At 38.7% G+C, this 26,471-nt stretch overlaps 1 protein-coding gene across 1 annotated transcript in view; it reads left to right on the top strand.

The window, feature by feature from the left end:
• LOC307102104 (sucrase-isomaltase, intestinal-like) overlaps nt 1-26,471 on the top strand; it is a gene marked incomplete at both ends in the record, with an annotated part of 119,243 nt that overhangs the window by 14,740 nt on the left and 78,032 nt on the right. The window contains 3 exons of the mRNA XM_079775535.1: nt 4,468-4,636; nt 4,962-5,058; nt 5,436-5,548. Coding sequence (XP_079631661.1) covers nt 4,468-4,636; nt 4,962-5,058; nt 5,436-5,548 — 379 coding nt within the window. The remainder of the gene's footprint in view (nt 1-4,467; nt 4,637-4,961; nt 5,059-5,435; nt 5,549-26,471) is intronic.

Here is a 26,471-nt window from a genome sequence, read left to right as displayed (position 1 = left end):
CTGGCTGAATGGGAGCCTGAGGAGCCCAATTGCCCCAAGTCACGATGCTCCTGGGTGTACTGCAATTCATGTTGTGGTAAACACCTCCTTCTCTATCTCCTTGCTCACCCCACTCCCATCAGACAGCTTGGTTGGGAGGGCTTTCTTGGGGGTCTGTGTTAGCATGCACCCAAGGGAAAGTGAAGGATTGAGCTTCCTATCACTCTGTATAAAACCTTTCCCATAATGAATACTCAATACATCTTGTTGCATCTTGTGTGTTCTTCAAGTATGTAAATAATATTTTCTCAGCATCACCTGGTGTTTGTTATTGGGAATAAGGAATAATAAAGAATATACTACCTATTGTCAGTAGGGCTAATTAGAACAGCGGAGAGAATGAAATAAATGCAAAATGAAGGTAAGAGGAGTGGAAAAGGAGATTTAAATTCTGACAGGAAGAATGAAATAAGACTTCAGGGAGGAGTTGGTTGTAGTGAAGCCTTATTTTTGTTTAACGGAGCTATATAAGAAAGTAAAATTCTAAAGCAGTTCTATTTCACTTTAATCTTTATCTGATCTACGCAGTTTTCTTTCATTTATAAAATATTTAAGGGCAAAGTCATATGGTATTACTCTATTTTATTTTTCATCTGGTATTATTTTAGTTGCACTAAAATTATTTTAGTTTTAATTGATCAATGAGAAGGCATTTGAACAATGTATTTGAATGTCATTTTAAAACTCAATTCACATTGTTGTCATAATACTATGTCTTTTTATTTTTTATTTTTTTTAATTATTGGAGTCTAGTGATCCTAATTGTTAATGCTTAATGTAGGTAATTTCCAAATAAATAATGAAATTTGCTCCTTTATTCAGGAAGTCTTTCCCCTTCCATTTGCCTTATTTTATAAGTATAAATATATATTATGTAATTATATGTATAATCATTGTTCGTGAAGGGGAATGAGAAATAGGAAAGAATAAAGGTTAATATGGCTTATGAAAATCTTAAGTGACTGCATTATCTCTGAATAGTGCTAACCCTTTGAGAACATTAAGAGTTACAACAAGAAGCAGAAGAGAGAGGACTGACAGAGCTTATGCCCCTTAAGTCAGTTGTTCCAGACCTAGAGAACTGGTGGTAGCAACTCACAACATGCCACAAACTTCTGACAATCAGCTCTTTCAAAACAACTGACATTCAAATTGCATGGGTAATGATTAGCTTCCCTTTTTAAAAAATATATATTTTTATTGATTTCAGAGAGGAAGGGAGAGGAAAAGATAGAAACATCAATGATGAGAGAGAATCATTGTGATTGCCTCCTGCACACCTCTTACTGGGGGTCAAACCCACAACCCAAGCATGTGCCCTGACAAGGAATTGAACCATGACCTCCTGGTCTATAGGTCAATGCTCAACCACACAGATGGGCCTTTTTTTTTTTTTGGTAAGGAAAAGGGTATAAGTGTATCTATATATGTAAAAGCCTAAGTGACCAGTTACTATGATGAGCACTGACCACCAGGGGACAGATGCTCAATGCAGGAGCTGCCCCCTGGTGGTCAGTGTGCTCTCACAGGGGGAGCGCCACTCAGCTGACCAAGGGACACCAGATGCCTGGCTGGCCAGTGCTGCTGCAGTGCATGAGCCTCTCCTGATTAGGACTGGGTGCAAGCAGGTGGAGGGGCGTGGGATGAGCAGGAGCGGTGCGGCTGCCTGCTGTGTGGCCTGATCCCTGCAGGCCACACCGAGGACCGAGGGACCCCACCGGTGCACGAATCTTTAGATAAACCCAAGAAAACAAGGTGCTTCTATAAACAGTAGCATAGACTAGTTTTGGAAGAATCGTTGATCGCATGCTACTAAAGCTTAAGTGATACCATTCTTTACATAGAAAAGTCAAGGCCAAAGGATTTTTCTCAAATTACATTTTCTGAAGGTAAAGTAACCTTCAGGTTTATGGCAAATTGAGCTTGAAAGTAATTCCTTACCTCTAAGAAATGGTTACTATTTCTTAGAGATAGGTTCCTTTATGGTTAAAGCTGCTGGGAAAATGATGAAATGCTTCCATGGTAGTTAATAGCTATTCCCTGAGCTGGTCCTGTGTCCCTCCCGCTGTTCTGTCGCCCTCCTTTGCTCTCAACCAGGACCCCGCACGTCTCCCTCAGTTCTTGCAAAGACCTGTCATCTGGGGGGTCTTCAGCTCTCTGCTTCACAGGGGTTCTGATTTCTCACCATGTGCTGAGCTAATTTTTAATTATTTTGAATATAATCCTTTTGTATAGTCTTTCTGAATGATTTCTTTAGTAATTGTTAATTACTATTAATATTTTTATACAATCTTTGAGACAGATGCTTAATAGTCAAAGTAAGAGCACATTTTCCACTGTCATTTTTTAAAACCATCTTTGAGGTAAATGATTGCTACTGATATGATTTAGTTACTTAGAAAGCCACTAAAGGTAGCATTTTGGTCTTTATTTTATGTCTTTGCGGCTAGGTGAAACTTTTAATGAACTTTTAGGAAATTACACTTGGAGGTTTTGATACTTATAAGAGAAAAAAATGAGAAAAATCTTATTCTGAGGCTTCTGATAACCTGAAAAATTAAATGCGTGTTCTTGTTTTATTAGGGTCTGAAAAATCTGTACTCAAATAAGAACACAAGAAAAAAGATAATAAAGGCTTTTTCCCATGGGAAACAGATTTGATACATGCTACTGCTCTTCATATACAGAACTTACCTGCTCACAGTACTTCCCTGGACCTTCCCCTTCTCAGGCTGGGATATGCCCCTGTATCAGCTTGGACTTGTTTATCAACATGTGTCCCATTGTGCTGTAACTACCTAGTTGTTCCCGACTCTCATTCCTCTATGTATTTCTCCGGTGTCCAGTGCTGGGCACTCAGGAAATCATCCTTGAATGAGAGGGGGAGGGGGAAAGGAGGAGGAGAGAGAAACACTAAAAAAGCAACAAGTTCCAGCAAACGTAGTCAGTGTGGCTACTCAGCAGCAGTCTCCTCCAGCGTGTGAGGAAGTCTCCTCTGGCAGGGGGCCTTGGAGCAGGTGCCTCCCCTTGGGACAGGGCTGGGAACCAGAGGGCAGTAGAGGCTGTGACGAGGTTATGGGTTCGGGAGCAGCATGGGGCCTCTCACCTGTGGCTGCTGTGCTGTCACGGCCTCCACCACCCTCTCTCCTTTCCCGTAGTCGGTGACTTAACCCTGGCTTTCACAATGCAAACAGGTGTTCTTGGACAAAAGGCTTCTTTCATCATTTACCTTTGGAAAATGTCAGTGCCATAGTCAGCTCTCGGAGACTCGGTCTGCATTGCTACTCATTAAAAACTCTGAAAACGTCTTACAGAAAAGAATCTAGCTCAGTTTGGGTAACCCAACGTTTCCCAAGTTTTATCTGAACACAGACTGCTTTCATTTCAAGAAAGACCTACTTCCATCTCAACAGATAAAATGCTGCACAAGAATTTGAGCAGCAAAACCAACGGAATCCTGGCACTATTATTTGGGTAATTTTAGGCAAGTTATGTAACTTTATTCTTTCTGCATCTCAGGTTCTTTCTTTTTTTAAAAAGTCATTTTTAAAAATATATATTTTATTTTTCCCCACCACCATTTATCACCCCATACTCTCCCCTACCTTTACCCCTCCCCCCCATTCAATCCCTCTCCACTAACCTTCTCCCCAGAGGTGTCTACCTGCTCTCTATCAATGAGTCTGTCTCTATTTTGCTTGTTAGTTCAGTTTGTTCATTAGATCCCACATATGAGTGAAATCATATGGTACTTATCTTTTTCTAACTGGCTTATTTTACTTAGCATAATGTTCTCCAGGCCCATCCATGCTGTTGCAAGGGATAAACTTTTCTTCTTTTTTATGGCTGAGTAGTATTCCCTTGTATAAATACACCACAGCTGTTTTATCCACTTATCTACTGATGGTCACTTTGGCTGTTTCTAAATCTTGGCTATTGTATACAACCCTGAAATGAACATAGGGGTGTATATATTCTTTTGAATTAGTGTTTTGTGGTTGTTGTTTTTTTTTTGTTTTTTGCTTTTTTAAAAATGAATTCCCAGAAGTGGAATTGCTGGGTCATAAGGCAGTTCCATGTTTAATTTTTTGAGGTAACTCCATACTGTTTTCCACAGTGGCTGCACCAATCTGCATTCCCTTCATTTAAAAAAAAAGGCATAATAGTGCCTTCCCACAGGAATATTGTGAGGATTAAATGAAATACCATATATATTACACCCAACATTTAGCAAATACTCAACAAACATGAATTGCCATTTCTTCAGATCCCTCATATCCCGTCTTTATTATCTCATCCCCCTTTAAGCTAACTTTGCAGATTTTTTTTGACAGGAATTTAATGGAGGAAAGAGTTTTTATGAAAGTTTTATAAAAGTTTTCATAAAAACGCCACCCTGTCACGTTTCTGCTTCTCTGTCTGGCACAGGTGGGAAATGACTCTTGGAGGCCTCATATTTTCTAACCAGTACATGCAATTGATGACCTCTGTCCCATCGACTTCGATCTACGGATTTGGTGAACACGAACATCCGTCCTTTAAGCATGACATGAATTATGTTCGATATGGAATGTTTTCCAGAGATCAGTCACCAGTGGTAATGTGTGGATATAGATTCTTAATATAAGAAATCTGATTCATGGAAAGGGAAAAAGGGCATGAATACTAAGAATGATTTTCTATAAGGTGCTATAAACCTATGCTCAGAAATCATTTGGGTTTATACTTAATTGGTGATAATGACAAGTTTGAAATTTGACAGCCACTCAGGTTTGCACCAGTTTGCCTTTTACCCTCATTACATATATGACACTTTTGTTTTCTTTTTTTTTTTGGTATGTCACTAATTGCTACTGGATCTCATTGAGATAGGAAAATTAAATGATAATTCATGAAAAACAATATTTCTGTTTGTGTTGCAGGCACTTAGCAATCTCTATGGTGTTCATCCTTTTTATATGTGCATCGAGAAAGACTTTAATGCTCATGGTGTCCTCCTCTTGAATTCCAATGCCCAAGGTACTGTGGTCATCTGGTTAAATCATAAAGAAACCAATGCACAACTTAAATGCTGTGTGTTTTTTGCCTTTTCTCCCTTTAAAAAATGCTTATTAATTAGAACAATATAGAGTGAGAGATTGTTTACAATTTAATATTTTGTTTCAAAATGGAAAGGATTTAGTGAACCACATACAGTCATCCTAATAGATTGCAGAATTCTATTAAGACAGAGTACTACGGAAATCAGAAGTCCTTCAACAAGCAATGTTAGAAATTTCAGTGCCTAATATTAGATAGACAACCTAAGTAGCATCTAAATGACAGAAATATTAAAATAGTGATCTCTGCCATTTATATTATTTGTACTTATTCTCTGTTTTGCTTTGTTCTTTCAGATGTCACTCTGAGCCCATCTCCTTCTTTAACATTCAGGACCATTGGAGGAATCCTCGATTTCTATATGTTTCTTGGCCCCACTCCTGAAAATGTTATCCAGCAGTACACAGAGGTGAGTACAGCACAGTAATTCACGTTCAGGTTTTCTTTGTCCTGGCTGTGAGGGGAGGAGGAGCAATTAGCAACTAGTCCTTTAGTCTTCCAGTCTCCTAGCTGTTTCCACATTTAGGCAAAGGCTTCTGACTTGGTTACAATTTCATCTCAGCTTCATTCCTTCTGATCCATCATACCTTGTGCCACTTGACTCTCTCCCAAAGGATTCATCTGCCAATCACTTGATTCTCTGGGGTCCAATAGAACTGGGTGTTGAGGAGTCACTGTTTGGAGGAAAACCTCCTGATGGGACAGAACTCCTGGGGAATTGTGAAGTAGTGACCTTGGTTTACCATCCATACTCAACCTTTCTTTTTGCCCTTCTTCTAGATCAGAGGTGGGGAACCTTTTTTCTGCCATGGGCCATTGGGATATTTATAACATCATTCATGAGCCATGAAAAATTATCAACTTAAAAATCTGCCTGCTATATATGGTAAAACATTTAATGCCTTGGCAGTGCCAGACAAATTATATATTGTCTGTGGGCTGGACATTCCCCACCCTTGTTCTAGATCTTTCCTTTCTAGATCTAGGTGGAGATACTCCACCTCTGTCTCCCTCCCCTCATTTACCAGCCATTTGGTACACAAATGTAGCTAAGGTACAATACCAATTTGTTGCTCATCCCCCGTCACACATCATTCCTCAAATGATCTCCCAAGGGGAACTAGTCAAATACTACCAAAATCCACAGGGATGTCTGCAGTTCCAAATAGGAAACTTGGTAACCCTGAATAACTGTCTAACAAAATAATTGTAGGCTTTAGAGTAGGTGGATGGGAAAGGTAGGGTGAATGTGTTTTGGGCCAGGGGAGGGTCTTAGCAGAGCTGTTTAAATAATAATTACTAGAGTGCCTTTTGTTATGGCTGTCACTGAGTCTGGTGAGCAGGCAATTCAAAATGCAAAGACAAGGCCTTTGTTGGGATAATCATGGGAAGAGGAAGGGGACCTTTCCCATCAGATTTCTCAGTTCTCTTGGAGATCAGAAAGTGCCTGAGGGAGGTGCCTGGGCCCAGCTGGAAATAGGCTTGCACCAAATTTTGTGGCTTCAAAGGATTCCATAAAGATGCATCAGTTCTCTCTCCCAAAGTCTACAGAAGATCCAACATGGGGTTTAGAAAAGATGGGATTGAGAATGGAGACAAGAGGGGGGTTGAGGAGAGAGCTACTTAAAGCTGAAAGTGAAAGCCATCCTCCTTTTCTTGTTGCTTGTTTATTTCTGTCTGCCTTCATTTCAGTAGACACCTACAGAAGGGGTCCCCTCTGCCTAGAACAGCTATGGTTTGATTCTCAAAGCCTTCAGAATAACTAGCAAAGGGTGTGACAAAAATGAAGCAAAAGTTAATCCTATTTACCTTGTCTCCTGAGCAATCTCTCACTTCCTTGACGAACTGGCCCAAAGCTGGCAGCTTAAAAGAAATAAACCTTTCTCTTTCATCTTATTTTCAACCTATCTATCTATATAAAAGCCTAATATGCAAAGTGTCCCCTTGGGAGTTCGACCAACTGGGAGTTCGATCGCTCGCTATGACCTGCGCTGACTACCGGGGATGGCGAGGAACGAAGGAAGGTCCCAGCTGGCAGCTTGCAGCCAGGGAAGGGAGGCCCCAGCCGGCAGCCAGCAGCTGCTAGGGACCCCTAGTTGTTGATAATATAAACTTCCCTTAGCCCGCTTAGTACTCTAGGAGAGGTTATATGCATCTGTATAGCTTAGATTTCTAGTAAGAACACGCCTACAGAGGGCTTGAATCCTGTCTACTGTTGATGTGCTGTGTGATCTTGGGCAAATCACTTAACCTTCCTGTGCTTCTCATTTCCTGCATCTATAACATAGGGATAATTATAGTACCTACCTCATATGATTGCTGTAAGAATTAAATGTGATAATAAACATTAAATACATTTAATCACCCATGAAGCTCCGAAAATTTCCATATAATGGACACTTATTTTATTAGATTTCTCCTGCTGATTGCTGTCCTTGAAATCCACTTGCTAAGCTTTTGAAACAGTATTTTCTGGTTTACCTCTCCCCCTCTGGCTTCTTTTTCTTAATCTCCTGACAAATGTTTTATTCACTCAGTAAGTGTCAGTATTCCTCAGAGTTCTGTACTCTTCGAGAAGAACAGCTTTTCAGGAATGGCATCACCTACTATGCATGCACTGATGAATCACATGCCCTACCTCCAGTCCAAAGCTTTTTCTTGAACTCCAGCACATTTATTTTTGCCTATTGGAAATGTATACTTCACATCCCACAACCATCACAACATATTCTATACAGAATTAATAATCTCTTTCTAAACTTCTTACTTCAACTAGATCTTCCTGTTATCATTTTCTGAGTTAACAGAATTACCAAGAACCCAGTCATCCAAGCAAGAAACTGAAAAACTATCTTCTTCTCGATCCTTCATTGCCTCACAGCCCATGAATTGATTCTGTCCTTTTATTTTGTCTCTGGCACTCTTGCCTTAATAAGCTTTCATTTTTCTCCTTGGAAGGTTATAATAACTGGAGAACTGGTTCTCCTACTTCCTGTTTGGTTTTCCTACAAACCGTTCTTCATTCATACTTTTGTCAGGAGGATACTTCTAAAAGGTAAACCCTATCTTTCACTCCTCTGTTAAACATTTAACCATCATCTAAAGTGTCATTGGCAACTAAAAATATATGTATTGCAAAATACATATGTAATTTTAAAAATTTTAGTAGCCAATTAAAAAATGTAAAGACAGGTGAAATTCTATCCAGAACATTATCATTTCAACATGTAATCAGTCAAAAAATAATAATGAAGTATTTTTATATATTTTTATACTAAGTCCTTGATATCTGTTGTGCATTATTTTATACTTAACATCACATGTTAATTGGGCTAGCCATATTTTAAGTACTCACAGCCATATGTGGCTAGCGGCTCCCATAATTGTCTACACAAGACTAAAGGATAAAACATCCAAATTAATTTGCATGGTTTATGCAGGCTTTTAATTAACTGCTTCCATTCTGTATCTATAGCATCATCTCCCATCAACTTCTTTTCAAACTCTGTACTCCAGCCCTACTGAAAGTTTTCAAGGTCTGCTATGTTCTTAGCATACATGCTTTCCCTTTGCTTGGAAAAATGCCTATCTCATCTACTTGGTGATTGGCTTGCTCTTTGCACCACGTTTTCTGTGAAATCTTTCTCCTACTGCTAATGATCTACACTCCCACTATACATTACATGCATCCTTCCTAGTTCACACACAGTATGAATGGAAGCTTTGTTATCTAGTGTCTTCTAGTCCTGCCTTTCCAACCAGTCCAGGTCCTCTCTCCAAACCTATGAAATCAGGTATTATGGAATTTATCCTTGGCTGGCATAATGAAGAGCCCTGTTTGAATCAGTTTTTTATTTCCTTAATTTTAACCCATGTTCTGTGCAGGAAGCCACTGCTTTCCCAATACTGTCATAAGAGTGCACCAAGGAACACGGAAGGCCGATGGACCTTGGGCGTTGGCAGGGTTAACACTAAACACCATTGTTCTGTTGAGATAGCAGTGGCTCAAAGCAATTTCCTGACCTAATAGCCACAAAGTAAATGTTTATTGGACCTTACTGATCTTTACTGATCTTTATTGACCTTAGAGATGGTCTGTCTGCTACCTGTTTGCCATGCTTTACTGAGGGCAAGATGTGTATCTAAAACTGAATAAAAAGCAGATAAGGCCTGGTTTTAGTGTGCCTCTCCAAGAGAGAGGTCTCCACCTGGCCCCCATGCCTTCTAAATTCATATTTCTTGTATAGTATTTTCATTTGTGCGTCGGCCCCTCCTTCAGATCCTGAACCCTAGCCGTGCAGGTCGCAGCAGTTTTGAGCAATTTATTTCTATTGTTTTGGGTATAATTTACAAATCCACTTTTTTTCTAACAAACGTTCAAAGCTGCATGAAATTAAATTATTGATAGTATTTATATTATTTTTATAATGCTAAACCCCCAACGAAATTAGTCTTGAGGAAAGACTATGTGAAATTTCAGTTAATTAACTTGCTAATTAATTTACATTCTTTAATTAGTTTTTCTTTATTCTTTAGCCATAACACAAATGACTTAACAACTTTCTAGCATGCTGGGACACTAAAAAAAAATCTTCACTTACATAGTTCGAAAGAACATCTACATTTCTAAATAAGCATGCCTTTGTGACTATTCTGGATTGTTTAAAATGAGGTCAATGAATATATTTCTGAATAAGTTTATTTTTAATTACACATTACTATGGAAATTTGTTCTCCATGTAAAAGTGTCAAATGATGCAGAAGTATACCCCCACGTCCTCCTGCCTGTAGCTGTAACAACCACTTTTAATAGTTTTTCAAATATTCCTCTAGAAATTTACTATGAATTTATATACATATATTTATATTTTCCACTCATGGGATCATGCTAAAACTATTTATTTTTGTGGGGTGGTCTTTTAATTTACCTCTGTGTTAGAGATCTTTCCATATGAGTACTTATAAAATCTATATAAATTTTTAGGACATAATTTTTTTAGAGCAGTTTTAGGTCCATAACAAAATTGAGAGGAAGTTACAAAGATTTCCCATATACATCCTGCCTCCCCACATGCATAGACTCCCCCATCATAAGCATCACTCACTAGAATGGTACATTTGTTACCAAGGATGAATCTACATTGATACCACATAATCACTGATGCCCACAGTTTATCTTAGGATTCACTCTTGGTGTTGTACATTCTATGGGTTTGGACAAATGCATATTGATATATATTTATTATTATAATATTATTCAGAGTATTTTCATTGCCCTGAAAATCTTCTCTTTTCTGCCTGTTCATCTCCAATCCTCCATCAGCAGCCATGTCTCCATAGTTTTTCCTTTTTCAGAGTGTCATATAGTTAGATACAATATGTATGTACTAGCCTTTTCAGATTGGCCTCTTTCATTTGGTGATGTACATTTAAGATTTCTCCATGCCTTTTTGAAGCTTAATAACTTATTTATTTTTAGCACTGAATAATATTCTACTTTCTGGATCTACCACAGCTTATTCATTCATCTACTGGACATATTGGTTGTTCCAAATGTTGGCAATTATGAATTAAGCCACTATAAATATCCCTGTGCAGGTTTTTGTGTGGACATAAATTTTGATCTCTTTTGGATAAATACTAAGAAGCACAATTGCTGGATTATACGGGAAGAGAATGTTTAGTTTAGTAAGAAATTGCCAAACTGATTTCCAAAGTGGCCTCCAAACCAGCAATGAATGAGAGTTTTGGTTGCTCCCTATCCTCACCAGCATTTGAAGTTGTCATTGTTCCAGATTTTGGGCATTCTAGTAGGTGTGCGGTGATATCTCTTGTTGACTTAATTTAGATTTCCCTGATGACATATGATGTGGAATTTATTTTAGGGACTTATTTGCCATCTGTATATCGGATGAGGTGTCTTTTATGGTCTTTGGACCATTTTTTAATCCTGTTATTTGCTTTCTTACTGTTGAGTTTTAAGAGCTCTTTGGATATTTTGGTAACTGTCCTTTATCAGATGTGTGCTTTGCAAATATTTTCTCCCAGTCTGTGACTTGTCTTCTAATTCACTTGGCATTGCCTTTTGCAAAGCAGGACTTTTTAATGTTAATGAAATCCAGCTTACCAATTATTTCTTTCATGGATTGTGCCTTTGATGTTATATCTTTCTTCTTTTTTAAAGTTGTACCAACTGACATTTTAATGTTTTCCTATCTTAGAGAGTGGAGCAACAAACATGCTTGTTCAAATGTCTTTGGGCACATGCATGCTTCTGGAGGATATATTCCTGTAGGTGGAATGAATGAGTGAAGGCTATGCCTACTTAACATTTTGATAGCTATTGCTAATATCCCTTCAAAAAGAAAAAGACGATTAATTTTCATTTGTGTCTAGAATACCAAGGATAGGAAATGGACTTTAAGACGCTGAAGTTTGTTGGTGGCAGGAGTACTGGGTTCAAGCATCAGAAGAACTGGCTCCTACCCCCCTTTCGGGTGCTCTAATTAGCTCTGTGACATGGCATGAATCACGTAACCTTCCTGTATCCCTGGGTCCTTTAAGCTCCAAAAATCCTACTAGCTAACAGCTTCTAACCCTGGCTTTCAAGCATGTAGTAGGATTCAACAGGTTTAATATGCAGTTTATGAAGACTGAATTTTCTAAATCAATGTGATAAATCTGCTTGCCTACATTCCTTTAGAATGGAGCCAAGTGCAGAGAGAAACTAAGACCTGCAAGACCCACTGAGGTTCTCAGAAGCCAGGTCTGCATTGGGTGTCTTGCTCCCCCAGTGCTGCTTTGGCTCAGAGCCCTGCTTTTGGCTGAAGGTCTGAAGCTGGGAATGAATCCAGGCAGGCAGCAGACAACCAGAAAGAGAGGAGCAGGGCCAAGGTGTGGCAGGAGTCCACTCGACAAGCTTTCTGAGAGAAAATGCCGTGTGGCCAGACTAACTTGTTTTTCAGTATTCACAGGTGGAGATTTTCCATATTAAAATTTTCCTTAATACAAGAGTTTTATTTCCCACACTGGTGCCAGAACAGGATTCAACCAGTGACTCAAGTAAACACTGTCTTTTACCAGCATTACTAATACCACTGTAAATGTTTGCTTTGGTTTGAATACAATGGCGCTGCAAGGTGGTGGAGATAAAACCAACTCAGGTGAACCTGATCCCAGGTTTTGCTAGAAAAGTGAGAAAGTGAATAGGTCAACCGCAGGTAATTTTAAACTGGAATTCTGAGATGAAACTGAAAGGAAGATTGCTGTGACGCCAGTGATGCCGGCTATTTTCTAGGCCGCTTGTTCTTCCATGTTGCTGCACATTAGAATCTACTGATTTTTCCAAAAAAAATTGACATGAGGTGGAAGGCGGGGACTTGTGGGGAGAGACTCCCAGAGATTCTGATTTAATTGACCTGGGGACTGGCCTGGCACTAGGGTTTTACAAATCTCTCCTGGAGATTCTAATGCTCACACCAGAGAGCCAGGGTTCCAGCCTTGTGCTGCCCTGTGTGGCAGCCACAGCCCCGTGCAGCACAGAACGCTTGGAAATGTGCCCAGGTCAACTGGAGACATGCTCAAAGCCTTCGTGTAGGAAAAGAAAGTGACATTGCTAATTACTATATTATTCATACCATATTGTAATATCAATAGTACATATTACACATTAATTTAATAGTATATTAATGTCACATATTAACATTATATTAATAAGATTATTATATTGATAATTACATGTTTATAACAATAAAATACTATTTTATATGGATTGCATGTTGAAGTAATATTTCATATACAGTGAGTTCAATAAACTATATTAGTAAAATTAAATTTTACCTGTTTTCTTTTACTTTTTAAAATGTGGTACTAGCCCTAGATGGTTTGGCTCAGTGGATAGAGCATCTGTCCGAGAACTGAAGGGTCCCGGGTTTGATTCCGGTCAAGGGCACATGCCTGGGTTGCAGGCTCAATACCCATTATGGGCCATGCAGGAGGCAGCCAATCAATGATTCTCTCTCATCATTGATGTTTCTCTTTCTCCCTTTCCCTTCCTCTCTGAAATAAATAAAAATATATTTTAAAAAACGTGGTACTAGACATTTTAAAATGACCAATGTGGATTATATTTGTGTCATCAGCCCAGGCAAGATCTCCGATGCCTCCGTATGTTCACATATTAGGAAGATCCAGGACACTAGTTAGAAGAGGGGAGGGGCCCACGTTATGTTTGGGGCCATTTCTATTTCTCATGGCCACAGAAATAGTTTTCTGAATAAGATTTAGTCTTTTACCAGCATTACTAACATAATTTTCAATCTAATGTCATCTATAAACTCTTCATTTCCCTGTTGTAATATCAAGGTAAATTCATCAACATTTGTGTTTGTTTTTAAAAATAAGCTTAAATATTGCAAAGGAGATTATTCTCAGAGTCCTTTTCTATGGCTAAAGCTCTCTATAAAATCACTGATGTCCTCTGGAAAATGTAATGGCTGTGGAAAGAAATTCACTGACTTCTCCAAAGAGGAAGAAAAATCATGAGATCTTGAATCTTAGGGCATCAAATGAGCTTTTTTCCCCCATAAAATTTTTAGACCAAAGAATTTGAGAGGCATAATAGTAGTCAGTATTGAACCAATATGCTAGAACTTTCAACTCACCATTTTTCTTAATAGTCCGTCTTATTTTCTAGCAGTGAGAAAGCCAGAAAGCAAAATTTTCTAAAAACAAACTTACGGGGCTAGAGGATTTATCTAAAATTTATCTGGATAGAAAATCTGTGGATGAAATCCCCCTTTTTGTTAGATAATTAGTGCATTGCTTTGTAAAATTTAAAATTTTAATACTTTTTGTATTATCCTAAGCCTTTGTTCTGTGATGTGTACGATGAGAAAGGTGTAAGTTATCTCTGCCCTTTACATTCCTTCCTAGCTGTGCTTTCCTCTTCTTTCAATAGCTCTTGAACTAGAAAATGAGGAAAAGCACAAAGCACATTGTTTTAGGGGAGAATGTACTATTGTCTGTATTTCCAGTTTTATAGTTCTAAAAATTGCCTGGCCTTATAAAATGGAAGCTATATTGCCCTAACTGGTTTGGCTCAGTGGATAGAGCATTGGTCTGCAGACTGAAGGGTCCCAGGTTTGATTCTGGTCAAGGATATGCACCTTGGTTGTGGGCACATCCCAGTAGGGGGTGTGCAGGAGGCAGCTGATCGACGTTTCTCTCTTATTGATGTTTCTAACTCTCTATCCCTCTCCCTTCCTCTCTGTGAAAAATCAATAAAATATATAAAATGGAAGCTATAGTTACCATTTAGATGCAGAATTGAAGGACCACCAAATTGCTGAATTTGGTGACACCAAGGAAAAATTCTTCCAGGGGTTGTTTGAAATGGTCCACTTTGCTCAATGGTCACCAAGAAAATCATTGTTAAGGACATTGCAGACTTTAGAAAACCAAAAGTAAATAAAGCCTGTGGCAGTATATCAGGTTGACACCTCGGTCCCCTGAGTAATTTTGATTTGGGGTCTTTTCTCTTACAGATATGATCTTGGAAAGATCTGATCTTGGAAAGCTTAGGTATCAGAAGTCTTAGAGTTTTAATAGATTATACTCCAAGATTCCCTTTTGAACCTTGCTTTTTAAACAGGCTGTGGACAATATTAAACTCTATTGGCATATTCCTATTAGTAAGTTAGATTTTCTGACATGTTTACAGTGTCTATCCTAATCCCCCATATTCTTCTTTTCATGTTTTGGTATCTATGTATCTCAAGAATATCTGAGTCTCCCATATGCCTCTGTTTTGTGTGAGCTTACAGTGAGCGTTTGGAATTTTCTGAGAAGGAAAATCCTAAGCAGTTCAATGTTAGCTTCAGACAGACCTCAAGTGTTGAATCTTTGTTTTTCTCTATATGGCTCCCATGGGTTTGGTCAACTGATGTACCTGTCTAAGCTTTAACTTTCTTAATCTTTTCAGTTTATCACTTTCCCTTACACAGTTTTCCTCAAGATTAAAGGTATCTGTCTGTCTCGGTAGGGTTATATAAATAGTAGGGCAATGAGTGGTGACTCTCATTCTTATTATGAGGTAGTAAATATTTGTCAGAAATGCAGAAGATACTGTATTTGTTTTTTTGGATTTTTTTCCCCTTGACGACACTGCACTGTATAAGAGAGATATAGTTGAATGTAGGACACTTTCCCTGAAGCTGACTCCTTAAATTTAACTCCTGTTTCTGTCCCATACTGTTTGTGTAATGTTGGGCAAGTTTTTTAATCTCTTGGCCCCAGTTTTCTCACCTGCAAAATGGATTATTCACAGTACCTACCTGATAAGATTATTGTAACTATTAAAAGAGTCAATACATGTGAAGACTCTAGAACACAGTTCTTAACATATAGAAAAGCTATGTAGGTATATATTCATCCTGGCACATCTAGGTACTTATTAAATGTGTTATTATATAATTGGGTCATGGCCAGAGACAGCTGTTAAAGTGACAATTTTGGGGCGGGGGAGAAGAGAAGAAAGGCTTTTGAATTTCCTTTGGACACCAAATGTACTGGGTTATGACTGGTCAGTAATACATGGATTAGAATGATGAGTATGTGTTACCAAAATTATGGAAATAATCCAACTTATATTCTCCAGAGACTTTAACATGTATTTTATGAGTTGTTGCATATAAAAACTTGAGAGATATATTTAGGACAGGCATTGCTATCTCCATTTTAAAATTGAAGAAACTGAGCTTGATGAAGTTGAATTGAGTTGCCTAGGAACACATAACAGAGAGCCACATAATCATGGCTTCCAAATTTGGTTATTTTTATCTTCCAATTTTGTTTATTTTTATCACTATATCATACTTTCTACATATAAAATGGTGTTGGTATTTTTGTGGATTTTCCAACATGTTTATTTAACTTCACTGTTTAAATTTCTTTCCCAAGGAATCTTCTATACAACCTATACTGATGTATGTTTGAGAAGGTTTTAAGTATTGACATCTTTAATACTGTCAACAATAAATAAATTTAAAATATATATGTAAATAAAATAAAATGAAAATATTTGAAGTATTAGGTTTTAAAAACTATAGCTTTAAATTTTAAAGAAATTATTAGGGACATTTCTATCACATGAAATTTTTGTAAGCAAAGCTCCTGGGAATGTGTTTTGTTTTTTTCTTTTCCCAAAAAATATATAACCTTCAGGTAACGGATGTTGATATATTCTAGGTGCTTCTAAAAATCTATTTTAAATTGTAAAAGGTTATTGTTTCTCTGAAGCCACATTGACCTCAAGGATAATGACATTTTTATTTTGCATGGCATTGACAATGACTTAATTTTCACCTTCATTTGAGTATTTGCAGAGTAATGCACAAATTATATTAGTATTCTTTTCATCTTCCAGGAGCAAGTCATTAAATATGTTTAATGAAAGGATTTGCTCTTCTTTAAGTTTCAAGATCTTTAGGTTAGGTTTACACTCTTTTAAGTGTTTATAGTATCTTAAAAATCAGATATTTAGGAATTGCTTCTATAGTGTTCCAATTTGGGCATGATTTCAGAATATTACTGAATTTTTAAAACTTATTTTAAGTTTGTCAAGTTATCAGTTTCTATATCATAGCATATTTGGCTGCTGTAATCCGAACTCTCAACATCTGTCCTGTATATAGTCAGTTGGGAGGGGTTTCCTGAACTTTTGTTGCTATTTGAGTTTGAAATAAGGTCTCATTTCTTACACAAGCAACCATTTATAATTTGTTGAAAGGGTGCACTTCAGTTGATAAGTCATTTGCTCAGAAACCACATGAGCACAGACACGCAGGGGACTTAGGTAAAATGATTTAAAAATAATCCAGGTACTATTTTCTACAACTGAAAGTTCTTTTAGTTTAATAACATCTGCTGATTTTCCCTACATGCTCCTTTAGGAGATGGATCAACTGATCTTTGCAGAAGCTCTGAGAGTCCTCGTATAAATCTTTCTGTTCATTGCTAGATGCTTCCCACAGTTATTTTTGGACCCATAAAATCAGATTATTGGTTTAGAAAAGTCTAAGGTTAAAGCCAGTTATTCTATCCCTGGGGCTCTTTGCAGTTCAGCCTGCCACTCGGTCAACAGAAAAACACGTGGTGCTAGAGAGCATTTTAATTCATTGCACTTTCAAGACCACACAGAGACTGTCCAGTGGTCTTTCAGAGCAGGGAACACAATTCAAAGGCTTATGAGGCTGGACTGCTAAAATAAACTGGTAGAGTGGGTGGTGGGGAGTGTGGCTGCTTGGAGAGTAAACACTCCTGCCAAGAATGGGAGGGGAGGGTGTGTGGGGAAGAATGTGTTCCTGAATGGGGTACTATGTTCATTATTTTTATTATTCTTTTAGGCATATGAGTTCCTTATTCCTCTGAATGTCACCAATTTCCTGCTACCTTACTTGCTTCTCCTACTTATGTTCCTACCTGGGAACAAATGGCTCTGTTGCTCATGTGTGGTGCTTTTGTTGACATGGGGCAGAGATGTGGAAAAGCCAATCCACCTCGTCTCTTTGCTTCTGGCCCAGAGCCCAATATCTGACCCATCTGAGCTCAGGGCATGTTCCAGAGCCACTCCCACTTTTTGCAGGAGATGTCTACTGTGTGTTTCCCTGTCTAATCAAATCCCTCTGTTTTCTTCCTTTCTGGGATTTCCCTTTGGTTTATGTTCACCAAGGATACCTCTTGCAGTTTTCAATTGATAAACTGAATTTGTAAGAAGTATCTTTTCTTTAACGTTAAGAGATTTGAGGTAGGAAATAGAGGTTGCAGAAAGTCTGAAATCTTGAATCAGAGCTCTCCTATTTCTATTTTATAGAAGGTAGTCAAATTATAAAAGCATAGAAATATGCTGAGTGTGGAACTCATGTCTCTTTCTTAAACAATCATTATTTTTTTCCTATAGATTATTTTGTTTTGGGATATCCCTAAAACCCATATACTTATACAAAGCTCAATTTTTTCAGATGAACTTTTCCTTTAACTGTTCTTCCTGGTACTACACATTCTACAATTCCTCTCAGAAACTAAAATAAACATTTTCCCCCTGAGCTTATTCTCTTTGGGTGTTTAAGATCTGAGGGAAGTAGAGGGTGAGACTAATATTTTAAAATTAAATAATGCTGATGCAAAAGAGTAGAGTGACTAATTTTAAAGCTCAATATACAAAAAAACTCACACACATAAAGATTGAGAGGGTAGCAAGAAGCAGAATTCAAGACTTATGTGAAGGAGAGTGACATATCTGTACTCAGCTCTAGTTATTTGCCACCTTTAATTTTTACCTTCAGAAATCTAAGATCCTGAGAACAGATCTGAGCATCTTATGTTCATAGTTCACATCTTTGTCTTCTTTTTATTTGTGTACTCAGAGTTTATTAGATCTACTGATATGTAGTTGGTGCTCACTTAATGGTTATAGAAAGGAGGATGAGATCTTTTAGAGATTTAAATTATTTGAACATATAGAGGCCAACAGATAATTATTAGAATAGCTGATGTTTATTGAGCAATTAGAGGCCAGGTATGATTAATTGCTTTTCTGTATTATCTTTTTTCCCTTTCTTACCATAACCTCATTTTATGGATGAGGATTAACTAATGCATAGAGAGCTGAGGACACATACGAGATAAGTGACAGATCAAGGATTTGAATCCGGGGCTGTTTGACTCCAGAATCCATACTTGCAACTAGTCTACTTTTCAGCCAAATTGAAGAGTTGAAGGCTAACTCTATAAACAAATAAGCCAACAAATAATTACTTGGGTCACTGAGGCAAAATCTCTGCTTTCCTTAGAGATTTGCATTTTAGGTTTTTGTGTTAGAGAAGAATCCCAAGCTTTAGGAAGCAATGGTTCTTTTAACTCAATGAATAGTGTCTTTTTATTCTTTGTTTTCCATATTATTATAGAAATATGTGTATATAATAATAAAAATCAAAGTTGCGTGTGTTTGTTTACAATTAATAGAGAAAAGGCCATCCTTCATCTTTATCTCTAGTCTCACTCTGCTAAGGGAGGCATTTTCACCATTTCTGCTTGTATTTCAAGTCCAATGGTTGTTTCCATACCTATGATTGTTTCTATACATTTATAAAGTGCTTCTGTACTAGGATCCATTTTAGACTCAAGGTACATAGGAATAAATAAAAGTTAAAATCATTCTCCTTGTGGAGATAACATTCTAGTCAATAGACAAGTAAATGAGATGGGTAATTTTAGGGAGAGGTAAGTGCCATGTAGATAATTTGGTTGATTTGTTTGTTCATCTTGAAATTGTAGGTTTTCTCATTCTTGTTGTTGGGTTTTCTCATACATCCGTGACCTCTGCGTGACGGATCTTACTTATGAATGAAGGACCAATCAGTGGGTGATTACAGGTGGACTCAATTCTTCCTCAGTGAGAGGATCAGACCTGGGGTTGGGAATGTGGGTAGGACTGGTTGACAGGCAGGCAGGCCAGCTTCACTTTAGGGTCTGTGGTGTTGAAGCAGGGGTCAGCTGTACCCTCCCCACCACTAGCCACTCTGATGTGCCTACCAATAGTAGAAACACATTGAAAGGATAATCTGGGATGTAGAGGTAAAATAAAGAAGTGAAGCTTCCTAGTGAGAGAATTTTGCCTTTATTCAGACCCATTGGATAGTTTCTAGACTGTAATGTGGATATAATATGAACAAATATTTTTCCCCCAGGAGAATACAAAATTTAGATTTTTATGTGTAATTTCCTGATTGCTAAACATGAAGCCAATCTCTTAAAAATTCTCATAGCCAAATGAAAAATGCTTCAGAACTATGGGTGTGACTTCTGCCTCAATCTAGTTCTCCATAGATATATGCAAAAGAGTGGAGTGACTAATATTTATATTTATTATATATTACATATGTTATATATATTGCCATAACACATATAGAAAATAACAATACTTGGTGGCATGTTGTGGTAAACAGACTTAGGCTATTCACCTGACATGGAGCCTCTGGTTGCCTCAGGCCCCACTCAGCTTCCCCAAGAGCTGAGAGGATCAATGTCTCAAGACACAAATAGCTAGAGTGACGGCTCATGGGTTTGTCCTTAAGAGTCCCAGTTTACACCTGTTGTCTCAGTGGTCTGGTTTGAACGCTGTCATATGGTCACCCTACCCATAACCCATTCATGGCACACAATGTTGGGGAGTCCTGAGAGGTGTGCTTTTTTGGTGGTGGTGGCAGGGGTCAGGGGGAGTTCCATTTCTTTAGAGAAAAATTCCAAGTTTGACCCAGTGCAAACTGTGTTACTGCTCACGAAAGGAAGATGGGGCAGCTAGTCAGATACTTTGATTTCTGTACCACTGCACCCCTCCATTTCTGTAACTGCCTACCTTGAGATTGAGTTGCTAAGAACTCAACCAGAAGGAGATCTCTCCTCTATCCTGCATCATTCTTCCTTGTGCTTTCTGGGTGATACCTCCCTCAACTCTGGTATTCATGAATACAATCTCAACTGCTCTCTGTGTCATGTAAATGTTTTAAATCATGAGCTTGCTAATATGTCACTCCTATTTATCAGTACTTTTAGTGAATAGATTTTTTTTAAAAAAATTTATTGTAATTTAAGTGGGATTTGAGAATAGAAGGAAGAAAAATATGGATGCTTAATTCAACATCATGAGCCAAAGCTTTTACCACTCTTTCTGAATGACCCAATTGAAATTGGAAAAAAAATGGCCCTGAATTCTGTTTTTCTTCTTGTTCTCTTAGTAGGAGTTTGCATGCTTAATGAGGGAAGGACTTCTAACTGTACAGTTGTCTTCTGTTTGAAATGGAGTCATGGTTTATCAAGATTATTGATCAAATGCTCTCAGAGATCTCCTCTGATCCTGGCATGTGGCAGTGGGTCATCCTTCCAGTTGGATCCCGGGAGTTGCCAGGTTATCCAGATAAATTAGACCATGGCAAAGTCACAAATCTATCATCTGTGCAAAATAAGTTCTATGCTGGTCAATGTCAGTTCTGCCCTTGAATCCTAGCTAGAGATCAGTGTAAGACCGGGCCTACTTAAATGTTCTTTTTATTCACCTTTCAAGGTAGATTTAAATATGATATTTTTAAAAGTTAGTAGAGTGAACTTACCCTGAAACACTCCAAAGCAGGCTCCCAAATAGACGTCATCAAATAGATCATCAGCAAAGTGCCAGGGACATTTTATAATCGATGCTTGCCAGTGCTTTTGAAATCGGGAGTAGGAGAAAGGGAAAGGATTAGAAAAGCCTCATTTAAACAACAAGCCTTCTCCCATCTCTAATAAGCTGCTTCCTTTCTTGCCTGGGAGTTTCCTAGCAAATAAGCTGCTAGTGTTGCAGCAGGGACAGCATCAGCTGCTTTATCTTTTCCCCTCATGCTTCAGTGAACACACACACAAACCTGGGATACTTGTCAATAATTGAATTTTGTTATCTAGACTGGGGTGTTCACCCTGTGCAACTAAACTCTTTAAAATGATCATGTCATCAATCACACACAGACACTGCAGGAGCAACTGAGGGAATGGCTAGGGGAAAGGCAGGCTTATGCAACATCCAGGGGGTAGAGCAGGAGGAGGAGTTCTTGTTTCCATTTTTAGAGGCCAGTTACCAGGGAGTTGATTTTTGTGGTGTCTCCTTGCTCAGCTGTTGGAAGCCATTTTAATTATTCTTTCCCTGAACCAAAATTATCACTGGGTTTAACATTGCAACATCACACAATATACATAATAGAGTCTTTTGTGAATGGATGGAAAGGAAAGTGATGCCACCCAAAGCAGGAGGGGGAGGGGAAGAAGGAGGAGCTGTCCAGAGAGACTGTGCTTTTGATCACTAATCAATCGACAGGATTGAACCCTAAAAAACTGTATAGCTGATTATGCAGTCCATACAAAAAATTAAATAGGACATTGAGTTAAGATCCATACAAGTGAATCTTAAATGACATATTCTCACCATATCATTTTTGGGAATTTACTCAGGGTGTGGTTTGGAGCCCATATCTTCTCTCACCGATAGTAGGAATTTGGCTAAGTTGCTTAACCCTTGTGAGCTTTAGATTTCCCAAATGCAGAGAGGTCCCATGATATCAGGTCTGCCTGTCACAGACTTTCTGTTTCCATCTCACAAGAGAATAAATTGAAAATCCTCTGGAAAGTTCTAAGATGCCATTGATTGTGAGGTAGCAGTAGTGGTATTTTTATATCTTTGTCTTAAAACTTGACAGCTAAGCAACTTGTTAATCCTGAGTCGCATAACAAGCTGTTACCTTTTATGTGTTTCCCCTTGCAATTTAAGCTGGCTGAACTGTTAACTTAGCTCAGCTGCAGCTGAACACAGGCGTCTGTACGAAATTGATTCTCTTCATTCCAATTTCTTCTCTCATTGATCAGTTGATTTCATAAGCTTAGCAGAGCTGGGAAATATTTAACAACAGAATTCTGATATTGGGAGGCATTGAGTTCTTTGATAATATTATATTTTATTAGAAAATTCTTGATGGTTTTACTTGCTTGTGATTTTTTTTCTCAAGACATGTTTCTGCTCAAAGGAAATTACAAACTAATTTTCTGTCCTCTACCCAAATTCTGGTCCTCTTTTAGTTTGACTCCTGCACTTTGAACTTGTGAAGCTCTAGTTCACATTATACAGTAGAAAGCAATCAGCCTCATGTATCTGCCCTGTCCAGTTTTGACAAATGTGTAGAGTGTTGCTTCAAGCTTCTGTGTAATTTAGGTTTCCTGTGACTAACCAATACCACGATTGCATCTAATTTAAGAATGTTTCTCCCACTCAGCTTTTTATAGCTCCCTCCTACATTTGTTACTAAGAAAACAATTTAGGCAAATATCACATCTTGAGTCATGAGGTATGTGTCTCCTTAGAATTCCTTGAATTTCAAAGGAAACTTCATGTGAATTCATAAATGCACCCCACCCCAGTGCTCATACACACACAAGCACACACACACACACACACACACACACACACACACACACACATTACCAGGCTGAAAAAGTGAAAAACACTTATTTAGCTTTTGAGCTTTGAATGAAAAAGCATTGTGTTTCCAAAGTCTACACACAATTGGTATGGGGTTCACTGCAGCCAATCACAGAGGAGAAGGGAGTTTACTAAGGGTCCTCACAGCCCTTCGTTGACTGAATGAGAAGCTGGAGCTCTGGAGAGACTGGCTGGCTGGCTTTCTTAAGGTCCCACAGTGGCGGCTGGTGTGGAGCTGGACTCAGAGTGCAGATCGTCAGCACAGAGCAATGCCCCTCCCACTCCTGCAGGAAGCCCACCTACATTCTTTTGCTGTTCCATGTGCCAAGAAAACTAAAAACTGCAAGATTTTTTCCTGTTTGAATATTTCCTTTCTAGACAAAGTTTGGTCTATTTGACTACTGTGGAAATGTTGATCAATGGAGATGCAACTAAATCTGCATCTCCTGCTGTAAAATGTAGGCTTTTTTGAAGTCCAAATACAAATGGAAAATGCAGGCAAACCTTTCAAATTGTTATCGAATCAAATCAAAGGAAAAGAAAAGTTTTCTATCTCAATGAACAGCTATGTTGTGACATATCAACTTGAACATAAATTTGTTAATTTATGAAAGGCAAATTAATTTTTCCTGCTTCTTAGAACAGACTTTAACCTCTGTGTTAAGTGCATCTTTCTAGTTGAATGATTTTTGGGTAGAATAAAGAATCTGATGATTTGTTTAACAGTAAGGAGAATTCGCCCACATCTTTGTTTAGATTCCAAGTTCTTGCCTAGTACTAAGGGGCTTTTGGTTAACAAGGATGTTTTTCTTTCTAATTAATACATACAAAATTATGAGAGTAAAATAGACCTTAGTCAATGGGAAATGACAAATAACTGCTGAGCAGTTCATCTTCACTAGACCTCAGTGTCTTATGTATTTATTTATGCATCAGGCCCACAGAAATTTGGACATAAGAATTTTTCTCAACATATTAGAGGACTAGAGGCCTGGTGCACAAAATTCATGCATGGGGGGGGGTGTCCCTCAGCCCAGCCTGCACCCTCTCCAATCTGGGACCCCTCGAGGGATGTCCGACTGCCCGTTTAGGCCAGATTCCTACCAGGATTGGGCCTAAATGGGCAGTCGGACATCCCTCTCACAATCCAGGACTGCTGGCTCCCAACTGCTCACCTGCCTGCTTTCCTGATTGCCCCTAACCACTTCTGTCTGTCAGCCTGATCACCCCCTAACTGCCCTCCCCTGCCAGCCTGATTGATACCTAACTACTCCCCTGCCAGCCTGGTCACCTCTAACTGCCCTCCCCTGCCAGCCTGGTCACCCCCAACTGCTCTCCCCTACAGGCCTGGGTCCCCCCAACTGCCCTCCCCTGCAGGCCCGGTCTCCACCAACTTCCCTCCTCTGCTGGCCTGGTCATCCCTAACTGCCCTCCCCTGCAGGCTTAATCGCCCCCAACTGCCCTCCCTTGCAGACCTGGTCCCTCCCACTACCCTCCCCTGCTGGCCATCTTGTGGTGGCCATCTTGTGTCCACATGGGGTCAGTCATCTTTGACCACATGGGGGCAGCCATCTTGTGTGTTGGAGTGATGGTCAATTTGCATATTACTCTTTTATTAGATAGGATAGAGGCCTGGTGCATGGGTTTGGGCTGGCTGGTTTGCCCTGAAGGGTGTCCCGGATCAGGGTGGGAGTTCCCTTGGGGTGTGGCAAGGCCTGGGTGAGGTGCCTGTGGTGGTTTTCAGGCCGGCCACACCCCCCAGCGACCCTGGGATCTGGGATTTATTTATTTCTATAATTGAAATTTTGTAGCCTTAAGCGGAGGCCAAGGCAGGCCAGGGCAGGTGGGAAGCGTGGCTTCCTCCATTACCGGGGAAACCCAAGCCTCCTGCTTGCTCCATGGCCGCAGCCATCTTGGTTGGGTTAATTTGCATACTCGCTCCTGATTGGCTGGTGAGCATGGCTTGTGGGTGTAGCAGAGGTACGGTCGATTTGCATATTACTCTTTTAATAAATAGGATTATTTGGAAGTTAGTTTTTACTTCTCTAGAAAAGATAGATTGACAATGTTGTTTAAAGATTAACATTAAGAAATACTTGAATCAGCCGAAACCGGTTTGGCTCAGTGGATAGAGCGTCGGCCTGCGGACTCAAGGGTCCCAGGTTTGATTCCAGTCACGGGCATGTACCTTGGTTGTGGGCACATCCCAAGTGGGGGGTGTGCAAGAGGCAGCTGATCGATGTTTCTCTCTCATCGATGTTTCTAACTCTCTATCCCTCTCTCTTCCTCTCTGTAAAAAATCAATAAAATATATATTTAAAAAAAAGAAATACTTGAATCAAATTGGTAATAAATTTGAAATCACACTATACTCTCATGTGATGGAAGCATCATGGTGCAGTGGAAAGAGTAATGGATTTGGAATCAGAGCTGCTGACTCATTGGGAAAGTAGCATATGCATTGAGCTTCAGTTTCTCATGTACTCAACTGAGGTACAAATTCTTATCTACAGATGATGGCATGAAAGAAGGTTTTTGAAAAGATATAACAGGATTTAGTCCAAAGGCAATTAATAAGAGAAACATTATTGTAATATTAAAATTTTAATTCAATGTAAGATAATGTAAGAAAGCATGATAGGGTAAGGTCAAGTAGGTAGTGATGGCAAGCTTTCAACTTTTTCTTCATTTATTCCTCAGAATACTTTAATGTTCCATTTTAATAAAGTTTTAGTAAGGTTTAAATTCATAATGTAATTATTTTTTGTTAGCCAAGCTAGTGTCTATTAAATTTTGGCTTTAATTAAATGTCTTGGCCTGTAAGAGTACTGACTATTGAGCAGATCAAAAGGGAAGAATTCAAAGCCTGGAAAGGAATGAAGGTCATTTAACTTGTCATGTGTAGGTACGCATGATTAGTAACAATGATCAATTTTCTGAGAACTTTCTTCAAAGCAAGCTTAAAATAGATATTGAGCGCTAAAATGTCAGAAATACTCATTTAAAAGAAAGTAAGAAAATTAAAGGTCAGAAAATTAAGCTCAGAAAAAATAAAACCAACATTTTTACAACTCAGCTAATACTAGAAGCTCTCTGCCATTATCCAGGGTGCCTTGTTGGCAGTGTTTGTCTGCAACAAACGCTTGCCGAATGCAGTGAAAAGGACAGCAGGCCCCATACGTGTTGCATATGCTCCGTGATAGGATTTGTAATGGCCTCTTTCCCTGCTAGATCAGTTCTAAACACATATACTTAAATTCCCGTACCTCCAATC

This window comes from Cnephaeus nilssonii (assembly GCF_951640355.1).
Source record: "Cnephaeus nilssonii genome assembly, chromosome: 6".
NCBI classification, from domain to species: Eukaryota; Metazoa; Chordata; class Mammalia; order Chiroptera; family Vespertilionidae; genus Cnephaeus; species Cnephaeus nilssonii.
Note: the sequence above shows the minus strand (reverse complement) of the source record. Positions and strands in the feature narration are given on the sequence as shown.